General features: G+C 37.1%; 1 protein-coding gene across 1 annotated transcript; it reads left to right on the forward strand.

The window, feature by feature from the left end:
- Positions 1 to 1,011: 1,011 nt before the first annotated feature.
- Positions 1,012 to 12,929, forward strand: LOC103140952 (transmembrane protein 235). Its single transcript, XM_007556329.2, has 4 exons — positions 1,012 to 1,502; positions 2,424 to 2,501; positions 4,015 to 4,152; positions 10,996 to 12,929. The coding sequence occupies exons 1-4, from the start codon at positions 1,331 to 1,333 to the stop codon at positions 11,238 to 11,240; spliced, it is 633 nt and encodes a 210-aa protein (XP_007556391.1). The 5' UTR covers positions 1,012 to 1,330; the 3' UTR covers positions 11,241 to 12,929.
- The last annotated feature ends 1,156 nt before the right edge of the window (positions 12,930 to 14,085 follow it).

The following is a 14,085-nucleotide window of genomic DNA, read 5'->3' on the forward strand; positions in this document are numbered from 1 at the left end:
TACTGAAGATATTCAAATATCTAGGAGCATAAGTGGATAGCGCCCTCTCCTGGCGCCCTCTCTCATGTGAATTTTCTGCCCATCAAACGACAACATAGGCTTTATTTAGTTTGCTCCTTTGGAATCAGTGTGTTCAATGTGGACCATTTCTACTTCCCTTCAGAGTGTTGCTGTATGACAGCTTAGCGTGGTTCAAAGTCCTCTCGACAGCTGAAGACCAGGAAACTGAGGCTCCTCAACATCTGCTGCTCCCAAATCGTGGATTGTTCACTGGAAAACAAATTCACAGAGCTATGCAAGAAAACACGCTGTGGGACTAATAGACAAAATCACTGTGGAATCAGCAACAGGAAGAAAAAGTGAATACAATGTTGCAGATTACATATTGGTTTTCTTTGTAAGTTCTTTACGATGAATGTTTATGAAGTATTTGTTTTTATCTTTCTTTGGGATGCATATGTCAACCAAACCAAATTATTTTTTAGTCAACAATTTTTGTTTTTATCTTATCTCATACAATACTTTATGGTGATATACAGAAACCATAACTAATCAGCCATTGGACTAGTTTCACTTTTTGCCCTTATGCTTTCCCTTTAACAATTAGTTAAAAATGAAGGATTCACACTTTTAGCGTCAGCCATATTGAGATAGAGTCACAGTTTACATCTGCTGCACGATCCGCTATACCTGCAGCCCTGGATATGCAGTCGGCTCTTTGACTCTGTGGCTCACTTAGTATTAAGTGGTGAAATATTGCCCTTCCTTTTTGTTTCATTATTTTATTGTTTGCCCCCATGTAGAAAAAAAAACACAGCCAGCTCCAACCTGGTAAATTTGGACTGGAATTACTCCACTGCGGTCAGTGACAGGCGGGTGTGTTTTATTTTGTTAAAAGAACAGTCACAACTATTTCCTAAGACGTGTTTTATTTTGAAATTACGGACCAGAAGCTTAGCATTCTATTCACTTAACTTGATAATATGGATTAATCCAGGAGCGCCACAGAAATCAAACAGCAGTCGCCGCCTCTCAGTGATGAGGGACGACAAAAAAAAACAAGGCTGCTCACATTTTGTTTGTATAAACGCTTTTTCCTTTTTGTTTAACATTTCTCAGGTGGATATAACCAGTGGAATATTTTTGTTGTTTCTTTCTTTTTAGTTTTCTTTCCTTTTTTATGTCCTTTTTATTCGCAACTGGATTTTAGAGCGGAGAAACATCACTTTGCAGGGATGGATCCAGCTGGAGAGCTTTTACGCGCCGCGTTTCTCGGAGCGTCTCCTCCGATGCGGAAAAATTAAGCGGTCTCTGCTCTGAGGAGTGAACAATGAAGTACGGACTGGTTGTGCTCTCGGCTGGCTTTACTGGTTTACTCAGCTTCACATTCCTCGCTGTGGCCATCGGAACTGATTACTGGTACATTATCGATGTAAACAAGCCCAACCACACGGGGCCAAATGACCTGAGTTCACACTCTGGATTGTGGAGAATCATTGAAGGTTTGGGGATTTCATATTCACTTACTAATAAATTGTAAATGCATCCTCTTCGGTATCATCCAGCATGTTAAATCTACTCAGTTATTGCAACTTAGTTCTGCAATTTTAAATTCCAGGCGGAAATACTCGCGCAGTTAATTATTTTGTGATTCAACCTTTCTATTCAAGAACATATTTTTCTAAAACAATGCAAATACATGAACGCATCGAATATTCTTTATATGAAATATGTTTATTTGTGTGCTGATGCTGCACTACTGCTCTAATCATCATCATCATCATCATCATCATCATCATCATCATCATCATCATCATCATCAGCTCCCGATTAAAAACCCTCATCAGCCATCAGCTGGTTGTGCAGAACCCAGGTGCTGAAGCAACCTGACGTGAATCTCAGATCACCATAGTGAGTTTTTTTTTTTTTTTTTGATCTGACCGAAGTAGATCTAAAACATCCACTAATATATGTGAAATACTGACTGAATTTAAATGACATCTATTTGAAAAAATGTGAGTGCCATATAACCTCTTATGCGCAAAAATCTGAGTGCACAAAGGAGCTTGTTAAGGATTTCATGTGAGTGCTGTTATGTGTTCTGCTCTTAGTCTGCACAGCTTGAAGTCCTTAATCTAAAACATCCACTGATATGTTTTAGATGTGTTGCAGGTTGCACCTACAGTTCTTACAATAATTGTAAAGTAATGTAACAACATGAAGCCTTCATCCGATCAATAGCTGAACATCTAGTGAGAGGAATTCTCAGTGCACAACATGCACACTGGAGCATTTTAAAAAGGAAATGGAAAGGCAGATTCTTTGCTTTTGATTTTTTTATTTTTTTATTTTTTATTTTTTCTAGTATTGTGAGGTGGTCCGCAATGTCTGTCATTTGTAACCTTTCCCTCTGACATTTTCAGGTGCAAATAGGAGTTCAGTCATCCCTTCTTTTACAGCAAATATGTCCAGCCTATCAGAGACTGAAAGGCACCTTCTGGGTGAGTGTCTTTTTTTTTTTTTTTTAACAACTGACTAAAGAGTTTAATAGAATTCAAGTGGTTGTCACACATGGGTGCAATATAATCAAAAAGCAAATTAATTTCTGGTAACGTTATTCAGTCATATACCCATGTTAATTTTGATGCTCGTAGCTCACAGCTAAAGAAGACCCTCAAATTGAGGTTTTTCCAACAAATTTGAATTTTTATGTAAGAGCGAGAAAAAATTAGCTTTAATGCAAAAATATTGACATATATAAAGTATGTCCACTCGGTGCTTCTTTGTGCATGAATAACTTATATGTGGTCACTGTATGTGGTAGACTCTCTTAGAGGTTTGTTTCAGGTGAGCACAGTGATTCATATTAAACTTGACTGTATGAGTAGGTGCTAAGTCCTGCTGGAAAATGAACTCAACCTCTCCATAAAGCTTGTCAGCAGCAGGAAGCATGAACGGCTCTAAAACATCTAGACAGATGGCCATGCTGACCTTGGACTCACTAAAACACACTGGAACAGCACCTGCAGATTACTTGGCCTCCCAAAGTCCTCACTGAGTGTGCAGTTGTCGCCCTGGATCTCCAGTAATATGGATTGTGTGCCTCTATTTTTTTTTCCTGTAGACTAAGCGACCTTCCTTTCCACATAAAATGGACCATACTGTCACAGTCCAGTACTTTTTCTCCTTAGTCTACCTAGGATGCTCCATGGTTGATAACTTAGTGCAATAAAAATATGGTTGTAGGTAATGATGTGGTTAACCCTGTTGCTTGTACACTTTTTTTGTCGTTACACTTTTTTTTCCTTTCAATTAGCTTTCCATTAGTTAATGGCCTTCCGTGAGCCTGCAGCTTCCAAAGCAGCACCCTTTTGGGACTGATCAGTGACTGTTTGCTGGTCAAAAAAAAAAATCAGCATTCTGCCCAATGCTTTTGAGGACACATGACATTTGTGCTTCTTAGTCTACTAATAGTCCAACTTTACAAGAAGCAGAATTTTTGGTTTTAATCAGCTATAAGAGCCATTTTTAAAAGTTTATCTCAGAACTGCATTACTTTCTGTTTAATGATTCCTTTTCAGCTTAGATTAATATTGCTTTAATAATTTTCTTACTTGCTGAGATGAACCTGGAACCGCATGTTCGCCGGACTAACAATAAGCCTACTTGAACATTCTGTGGAGGAACAGTGCTTCACAGAGGCCTCAGATTAGATCAGAGTCCATGGGGGTTTCAAAGAGCCCTTGTTTACAACCTCGCAAGAAATAGAGTTAAATCACTTGCTGAGAAAAGGGGTACCTTCGTCATGTCTGCAAGTTGATTATCCTCTACTGACAGTAGAAATAAAAGCCCCAAAGGCTCCCCAGATAGCTAAAATCAATTTGGAAATCTTGGAAGCTTTTCCACATGATTGCACACAGCATTACAGTGAAATACAACACAGCTGTAGTTCAGACCCTCTAACAACGCCCCCCCCCAATCCTTTCTTTGTATTGGAAATGTGCGTGTTTGCAGGCTTGCACAAGGTAGTGGTCATCTTGCTGCCTCTCAGCCTGGTACTGCTGGTGTTCGGATGGATCTTCGGACTTGTCAGCTCATTGGCCTGCAGTCCCAGGCTGCTGGCTGCATCGGCTTCCTATGTTCTCCTCTGCAGTAAGTTCGTTCACATGTCTTGATGTGTTGCTGTGCTTGAATTCAGAATCTGTGCTTTGCATGAAGGTTATAATCAAAATAGATTAAAAAAAAAACAAAACAAAAAAAACAACAACAAATGTGCTGTGTTGTGATGTGCAATACAACACATAGACGTATGTTTACATGTGAGAGGAAACCTTGAAAATTCAGCTTCAGCTGCTCTAGCATCCGATTCATCTCTTAGTAAAACCACTACTTTCAGATTTTGTGGGATGGGAAGTACACTTGAGTGGAGGGACTGCCATGAAAAACACCCCAGCTTTATTAGTGTGTTAGTGTGGTATGTGTTAAAGTAGTTTGAGTTGAAATGTTTCTAAAAAAAAAACATGTGGGTCATTTGCACAAAAAAGAAATCATATCTCATTGTGACATGTTTGTTTTTGCCCAAAGTGTTATTTCAGTGGGTGATGAAGATGATAAATTATTAAAAGGAAAATAAGAATTTAATGAGCAAAACAAAACCCTGGCTTGAGTCCAGCGACAGATTTTGCGAATATGCAGTTTTCTCTAAACTTTAAAGTTAAGATTATGTAGCGTCATGAGACGTGTGAAACATGGATATTTTGCAACACTGAGACATATCTTGCTGCATTTGCACCTACAGTAATTGAGTTTTAGTCGACAATTACATTTCTGTAGTGGAAAGAATATGTCAGTGGTGTGTCTGTGTTGAAACCACAATGTAAATGTGGAAACATAGGTGCTAAAATTGCAGTGAAAGTTCATGAATTGCTTTGTTTCCAATTAGTTTGAAGCTCAAAAACCTATACAACTTAGATAAATTTATGCACTATGACAAGCATGACAAGTTTTAGAGTTCATAATATTATTATTATTATTATTGCTTCCACTTCATTCTGGAACAGTTTTAAAAGGAGGGTTGTTATGTATTTCTGAGGCACATAGCGCCATTTAATAGCACAGTCTAGCAAATGATGTAACCTTCAGTTGTTATAAAAATGCTGCATTTTTCAAACATACATAATTTAGAAGAAATTTGACTTCACATTTTGATGTCTTTAAATTGGTCAGTGTCTTTTTAAGAAGCCAATGCGCCTTCGGGCTGCCATCACCACAATTCCATATTCCATTTGAAGCCATTCGTAGAAGCAGTGGACTTTGTATGATACACTCACCAGACATGCAATTCAGTGCAGTAGCGTGGAGACTTAACAAACCTACACCATGCAGAAGGACTTAAAAGTGCTCTGTGAGCAGCACAGAGAGTATTGTAACTCAACACATCATCATTTCATCAGCTTCCACCGTGCAATAACCTATTGGCTATGGCTTTGACGTGAACTTCGTCTTTCCTATTTCTTTTGATTTAAAATACTGTGTCACATAAACATATAACAATAAACATTTTATTGTTATACTTAGTAACGGATGGTTATATCTCAGAACTCACCAACAATTAATTTATGATACCTGTTACAAGTGCTCACTCCATCTTTTTTTTTCCTATTTCACTCATACCTTCAGACATCTTACTGTTAAATTGTCTTTATTCTCGTTGAGAGAACTACTGAGATTTGGGTGAGTAATTTCTAGAATGTGTGCTTCCTCAGAACTTGTCTTACATACGTGGTTGTGTCTTCCTCACCTAGTGGACTTGGCTCAAAACGTCTTTCTGTGTGTGAAAATGTCTCATGAAATTACCTCCCTGCTCCTGAAATCAATGCAAAAGTAGAATAAGGATCATTTTTGTCTTATTTTTAGAAATAGGTGGGTATAACAGAAGAGGATAGTAAGATGTTCCTTCTTGATGTTGACCAATTACTTTAACACTCATTACCACCAGACCACCTCAGCATGGATAACGACTTAATTGACTGTGTTGATGACAGCACTTTCACAGTAATACTTCACAATGAAGCTGTGTGAAATCTCAGAAAAGATTGCTGTGGAGTAAAAGACCCTACACCCATCCACACACACTCTCCTCCCCGGGCCCAACATGTCTACTTAATATTTGACATGACATTATTATCCCCCTTATAAAACTGGTGTTTAAATTCAGCTGTCATGATCACGTGGACTTTTTGATTTGCTTTTGTTTAAGTTCTCTATTTTGGACTTTGCATTTTGAGTTGTTTCTGTGTTTTCTATATTAATCTCTGCTTCCATAGTGTTTATTAGTCTGACAGTAGTATTTCCACTTTCAGTGATCTTGTTAGTCTAATCTCCTCAGCTCCTTTACACTTGCTCCCCACTTATTTTCTTGATTGTATTGAACTAGTTCCAATGAAAAAAAAAATAAAAAAAATCACATCTCCACAGTATTTGAGCTCCTTGGTTTCTTTGACTCACTGCTGGATCCTTCTTTTGACATAATCCTGGTTTGTGTGTATTTCCCCTCATGTTCTGTGAGTCTTCACTTTCACCAATAGATACCATCATGCAGATGCCTCTGCCCTGTTTCAATTTGGGTCCTTCACAACACAAGCCAAACATGACAGAAGCACCTTTAAAACATTTCTCTGAACAGAAATGTATTTGTAGACAGTAAGGACACTTATTCTACCAGTTTTTGAGAGTTCAGAATGACATCGCTCCATTAACCTTTCTGATTAGATTCTCTCTTTTTCTCTCTCTCTCGCTTTCTCCCTGTACATATATATGTACATGCAGGGAACAGATAAATATACAATAATATATCTAACATAATATATAACAATCAATAATGGTGGGAATAAATATGATGTCAGGGTACAAACAGACTGAGTCTAAGGTCCAAGTGTCCACCCAGGACACCGCACATCGTGCAGAGACATGTCCAAATCGTAAAGTACAGGTGTGTGTGAAAAAGCAGACGCTGTCTGAAAAGAAAGGGAAAGAGAAGAAAGCGTCAAAGGACCTTGAGCAAACCAGGAGGCATTTCTCAAGATTCTTTACCCTCATTGTGGATAAAACATTATTAGGTTTTATTATGACTGCACCCTCTGCTAAAATACCGAGCCTTAGTCATGTTCTGTCCACATTAAAAGATCTGCTAATGCTGCGCTCTCCCACCTTCAAGACCAGAGTAAACACACACACACACACAAAGAGTGAGGTAATGGGTTTTAGGATTTTGTGCCTCTCTCATCAGTCCTTTTTAATGAATTATCACGTTTTGATATTTTGGTATCTGATATTTGGGGGTTTTGTGTCAGTTTGTGATCCCTCTTTTAGCACTGCCATCATACTCTGGGAAATATCTCTAGATTTTAGAGAGGCATCAGTGACCATGAGATGTGAAAGAACAGACATTTTTTTCCCTTTTTTTCCTGTGCTGCACAGTGCAAACAAGTGTAATAAATTGTTTAATCAGTGCAGAGTCGAGCTGTAATATACCCTTTGTACCCTTTTACACATTTGTTGTTTTAGCTTCAATTATAAATGTTTCTTATTCTCTTCATTTGATCTCTTGTCAGTGTCTCTTGTCACTGGATGTAGATTTTACTATACTGTGAGTGGGAAAAAAAAACAAAGTCAAGCAGCTGTGAATTTAAATATTAGTAATTGCCAAGAGTAAACACAGCTCAATATGGTGGAAGCAGAGTGTTTTCTTCCAGCATGCCCTCCTAAAGGTCAGATGGAATCGCTCATTTAATGACTGAATACTTTAGATGTTCTGCTCAGGACATTTAATAATGGTTTTCTTTCCAGCTCACCTCTGGGGTAACTGTCAACCGAGACAATTCCTCCATCCATTGCAAAACACAAGGAACACAGAAAAGAACAGACAAAAAGAGAAAGGAAAGAAAAGAAGAAACAAATGATTCATGATACATTATAGAACATCCAGATGCCATTCAATGGTCAGCTTTACAGCACTGCTCCCTTCTGTGGAGTCAATGATCAGATTATATTTTTGGAGGCAGCACACTGGGATAATTTGCATATGACTGGGGAATAAATTCACAAAAGCCGCTCTGCTGTTCTGTAATTGCAGTGGCCAATGTTACCTCACAGCATGAAGACTTGAGTGTGTGTGTGTGTGTGTGTGTGTGTGTGTGTGTGTGTGTGTTGTGTTGTTTACTCTTTGTCAAAACATTTTACCTGAAATTACCCAGAATTCTAGGCAATATAAACACTATATATAGCTACCATTGACATTTTTTTCTTTGCTAGTTCAAATTTTTCAGAAGATGAGCGTCTTGGGTTATTGTGAAAAAAAAAAATGACAAAGCTGGATAATTTTTACAAAGCTAAAGTAAAAATTAACTTGAGAATAATGGGAAGTGATTTCTGATTCTCAAGGAAATTGAAAACCTGCATTGTCTTACAATTGTACTTTATTTCTAGCAGAACATCTCTTAAGGTGTTCATTTTCCGACAGGATTGCTCTTGTTTTACAGTTAGTAATTAATTTTGTACCGGGAGCCTCTAGGTAATTACTAAGCATGATAATCTGTTCATTCAGTCTCTTCAAACAAAATAAAGTTATAAATAGGCATTTCTGAAGAGATATACTATTTTTTTTTATTATCATACAAATTTAAATAAAAAAAAAGAAATTAAAAACAAAAAGATTTTGCTTTTTGTTCATTGCATATTCTTAAATAATCCTAAAATACAATAAAAATACAGCTGTCTTGGGAAGATACCACAGCAAGGGTAACATTACTTTAAACATTTAAAGCAGGTTTAGTTTATAAATTAATATCCAACATATACTTCCAGACTCTGGGACAATACAATGTTTCTATTCTTTTCTATAAATGCAAACCCAGACATAGCTGTCCACCTAAACAGGCTGAGAAGGGGATCATTAATCACTGCAGGGGAGCTGCAGAGATCAGCAGCTCAGGTGGGAGCTAGTGTTAAAGGACTAGTATTTGTCATTCTCTCCACAAGTGGTCTTTATGGTAAGAAGGCAAGAAGCCAAGCATTAAAAGAAAGCCATCAGAAGCCTTGTTTACATCTTGTCACAAGCCCCATCGGGCACAAAGCAAATGTGGAAGACTGTGCTCTGGTCAGCAATGACCAAGACTGAGTTTTTTTTTTGTTTTGTTTTGTTTTGTTTTGCTTACTGCACATTGGGCTGAAAAAAAAAACAATCAAACAAAAAAAACACATTTATAATTTAACATGGTGGTGTTTCATTATAACACCTTGAACCCTCCTCATCATTCTGTGAAAAGGGTTTTCTTTGGCATGGCTGGAAGATGGCTACTATATAAAATCTCTTGAAAATATTCTAAGATTTTATGTTATGAAATGTGACAAAAATGTGTAAAAGCTTTAATGGTATGAATATTTTTTGCAAGTCATTGACAGTTGGACCTGACCTATGCCTACTCTGTGTGGTTGTGAATTTTTCCCGCCCGCTGACCTCATCTGTCCATAAAAAGACAGAGACATGTTAACACCTGTCTGAGGTCTCAAAGCTACTTTTAGCTGCAGAGGGTTGTGCTCTGATGAACATGCTTCAAATCTTCACAGATGCTCACACCAGCAAACACATAGACAGAATGTTTAAGCTGGAAGAGGGCAGAGAACTCCATGCTTTTCTCCTTTATTTTTCATTTCTATGATGTGAGACTGAGACATCTTAGTAGTTTGAAATGACAATATGTCTTTCTTTGCTTTTGAATGACATTTCAAAAGCAGACAGATTTTTTTTACACACAAAAAAATACTGTTCTCACAAAACTGTGCGAGAATGTAACTCGCTTTTTTAGAAAATAACTTCAATGTTAATGTATTTTTTATGATCCACACAATTTGAAATGTCTTACTTGGTGAATACCTGCATGACACCTAGGCTCCTATATATTTATATATTTTTTTCTTTTAACTGCATTTTTGAGCATCTGTGCAGGGTCTTAGCACAGTTTGAAACGTATTTGGAAGATAAGAAAATTAAGCCACCTGCTGGTCTTGAGAAAGGGTCAGTTGACAGGAATACATTTGAAACCATTCCTCCACCAGCAGTCTGCCACTTAGTAACCTTTGTCTTTTTTTGCACATTACCTAAGCCATTTTGCATCTTTCCCAAAAATAAGTAAAAACATATATACAGCCATATCCAAAAAATAAACTAAAAAACTTTTTTTTGTTGTTATTTTTTTTTTATCTCAGAAGTTTATTTCTCTGAGACGTTGCCCACATTAATGAAACAAAGACTGACTTATTTATGCTAACTAAGATAATGAAAACATGACATTTAAGATGAGAATATTGGATCAAACTAATAAAACAAACAAGCAAAAATTATTTAGAAATGTGGGTTTAATGAGAGGTAGGTTTAATACCTGCTTAAAGGTTGTTATTTTCAAAACTTCGTCAGAAAATGTGTTCTGATATCACATATCAGAACACATTTGAACATGCACAGACATACAAAAATACTTATTTTTGTTTTGCTGTTGTAATTTCTTGACAGCTGGGATGAAACAATTTGTTCTATTTTTTTTTTCTTTGTGTAAAAACAAAAATCGTTTTTCCACAGCCACAGAGGGATTAATTGGCCGTAGGCATGAACATGAGCTCCTGTCTCTGTGTTGTGCTGTTTGATGGACCGGTGTGCTCTCACCTCCTATCTGCTAGAATCGCCTGCACTCCATCTAAATTGGCTATAGAAAATTGATGCATGGACAGTTTTATATAATAAATCACTGTGATTGCGGTGTGCAGTGATGAAACATAAGAGTGGTCTGTCCAGACAATTTTGTCCACATCAGCAGGGTGCATGCAATTTTTTTGTTCCTGGAACAAAGCAATGTGTTAAAAATGGATATGATACTTTTTTTTTTGTTTGTTTTTTAATGCAGCTTTTCTTTTTTTCTTTTTTGTCTCGCATGTTAACAGGTATTTTCACGCTGTCAGGGGTCAGTACCTACATCAAATACTCTAATCAAGCCATGGAAGAGTTCCAACGGATTGTTCCCCCTGAAAATCTCGTCTTTGTGCAAGTCTCCTTTGGCTGGTCGTTTGCCTTGGCATGGCTCTCCTACAGCCTAGAGGTAGCAACAGGTCTGCTGCTGCTGCTAGCTGCCAGAATAACTCAAATAAAAGGGCATTATGATTCTGGTGTTGGTATAGCTATGTTGTAGTGAAACTATATACTCATATTTTTTAGGGGCAGTTCTTTTTTTATTTTTTTTTTGGCTGTAGTTGTTTTGTTTCTTAATAGCTTGCCAGCTTGTAAGAGACCAAAACATCAAGAGCCAAAAACCACAGAATGTACTGAAGGTAACTTTCATAGGCACACACAGAAGCTGACATTAAATCACATTACTGAACTGCTTTCATCTTTTCAAAACTAAATTGTGTCTATACTGACTCTGCTTAACATTGTGGTTGTGTTTACAAAAAAAAAACAAGAAGAAGTTCACCAAGTGAATTGATGGATATTTGTTCTTGAATGTATTTATGTTGTACCTTTCAGCCTGGTTGCCACTTAACTGAGTGCTGTTGTTTTTTTCTTAAGAGTCACATAAGTTTCAGGAGGTCAAGAGTCAAGCTGGTAGCGCAAGCTGGCTCTAGCAGATGCACAAAGAAGTTAAATTACTTTTCTTGGCCACTTTTATTTTCCTTTTTGTCAACTGACTTTGCCTAAAGTAATGTTCTGAATGGCTTTGTAAAATAGAATAGACAACCTAGCCATGCTAATTATTGCAGAGTAGCATTATTTTTCTCTGTTTGTTCAAATCTTCCACTCTTTGGAAGACTCATTGCTGTTCCACCTTTTCTCTCATTGGGGATAATGAACTTCACTGCAGTTTAATGGAGCCCCGAAGCCTTAGAGAAGACTTTGTAACCCTTTAAGATGCTTTGAGTTTTAAGATGCCTATTTGCCAATAATAATAATAATAATAATAATAATAATAATAAACAAAGCCAGCATGGAAAATAGCATTGAATTGAATAACTTAACAAATGTAACAACTACTTTCTCAAATTGGGCAAGGTTGGCATGACTTTCTTCCCCCCCCTTAATTAATGAAAACATCATTTGAAGGCAACATTTTGTATTTCCTCAGGTCATTTTTGTCTGATATAAAAAAAATGTTTTACAATCTGAAACATCTAAGCGCAAAAAGCAGAAACAGAAAAGTATGTAAGGGAATTACACTTGTTTGCCTGCAGTGTAAATATGTTTTCTCTTTATGAATTGCTGCTGTCTTTCTTTAAGTTTGAGGCCTGCAATATGATAGCAGGCTGAGCAGTTTGGCTGAATGGCTTTTTGTTTTGTTTTTTTGTTTTTTTGTTTTTTTTTCTATTTTGATGTATGCAAGCTTTTAGCCATGAAGAGGTGGGGGGGGGGTGGCGTTTCCTCTACCATGTTTTCCTGCTTATATATGAACTGCAATGGTGCTGTAGTGTATTTTATTGGAGTGAAAACACTGCTGACTCTGCTGGAGTAAAACCATCACCTAGAATGTGAGACCCTTACTGGGTGTGAAGTGATATCCTCTCAGATGTTTGCTAACAGAACAACTGCTACATTGCTTTTACATCTACTATCAGAAGCTTGGACATCACATTTGAAACGTCTTTTCCAACGTCGAAAGGATTCACTGTTGAAGCCGATAAGCATAGTTACGCCTTGCCTTTATAAATCTGTACGGCTTGGCTAAACGGTAGATGAAATAAATTTGAAAACAAAGCAGAGGATGCAACACGTATTCTGATGAAGATGCTTTTTTTTAGTGGAGCAAAATTTATGCATGTGCTATAATGCCTCTCAGTTGTCCAGTAGGTTAATGTTATTTCTCCTAGCAATAAAAATTTGCAAGTAACACTCAGCTTTACAACACTCAGCATGAACTGTGTAATATTTGTCTTGTGCTCTTGTATAAATCTCAACCATTTTGTGAGTTTCAGTAAATAAATAATTAGAAATATCATTCCATCTGTTGACTACAAAAGAATGCCATCATATGTGACTTTTTAAGATGATCTCTTTGCTGCCTGTTATTGTCTGATTTATGCACTTTGTGCTTGCTCTGTACTCTGCTTACAATGAGCTGTTCTTAGGCAACAATGATTACACTCATGTGTCTGTTTTGTTTTGGATAGATTGAACGTCTGAATGTTAGCCTGTGAATGTAAATGAAGCACACTGGGAGTCTGGAAGCAAAGATGTTGTTGTGTGTGAAGAACTGCTGCTGCCAGCCCAGAGAGGATTTGGTGACGTCTTATTAGTATCTTTCAACACTCTTTGTCTGTAAGCTCTATTAATAAAACCCATTTAAAAAAAATGTATTAGATGATGCAAAAGTTGAATATTTTGTGAGTACTAGCAGTACTAATGTTGGTCACTCGCTGTTAAAGTAAAAAATGTGCTTCAGCTGGATGATTGCACTGGGACAATTTTCTCCACCCTTTATTTTGAGATCATTAAAAATTGAAAATGCAATTTGGAACAACATTCAAGCTTTTAATAAGCACACGGAGCCGTCACATGCGGAAATATAGTGTTCCTGTAAAAATGCTTGAAATTAACAGAGGGAAATGGAATAAACAAAAACAGAAGCAAAGCAATCCAGGTATACATTCACAATTATTATTTTTTAAAATATGTCCTGAGGTGCATTTGTTACATTTAACGGTGCTCTGAAAAAGCTTTCCGACCCTGTTAACCTTTTCACATATTGTCCTGTCCAGTGTCACTGATTATCAAAACCAAATGAGTTAATCCTTCACCAAAAAAGTTTATTTCATCTGAAGAATATAACTATTTTTTTTTCCAAGAGTTCTCAACTGTTTAGAAAGAAGAGCAGATATGTTGATTTACTGAGGCACATAAATTATGACATATATAAATTTTTATCAAGATGACAATAATACCCATAAGCTCTACACCACATGGGTCAAACTCAAGGCCCGCGGGCCACATGCGGCCCGCCATGTCATTTTATGTGCCCCCCCCAGCATTTTATAGGCCGACGATTG

This window comes from Poecilia formosa, unplaced genomic scaffold (genome assembly GCF_000485575.1).
Source record: "Poecilia formosa unplaced genomic scaffold, Poecilia_formosa-5.1.2 Scaffold78, whole genome shotgun sequence".
NCBI classification, from domain to species: domain Eukaryota; kingdom Metazoa; phylum Chordata; class Actinopteri; order Cyprinodontiformes; family Poeciliidae; genus Poecilia; species Poecilia formosa.

Bases quoted from the DNA above. Each gene is read 5' to 3' on its own strand.
- LOC103140952 (XM_007556329.2), top strand. From the start codon at position 1,331: ATGAAGTACGGACTGGTTGTGCTCTCGGCTGGCTTTACTGGTTTACTC. The intron at 1,503-2,423 runs GTTTGGGGATTT...TGACATTTTCAG, and splicing joins ATTGTGGAGAATCATTGAAG to GTGCAAATAGGAGTTCAGTC. The intron at 4,153-10,995 runs GTAAGTTCGTTC...GCATGTTAACAG, and splicing joins TTCCTATGTTCTCCTCTGCA to GTATTTTCACGCTGTCAGGG.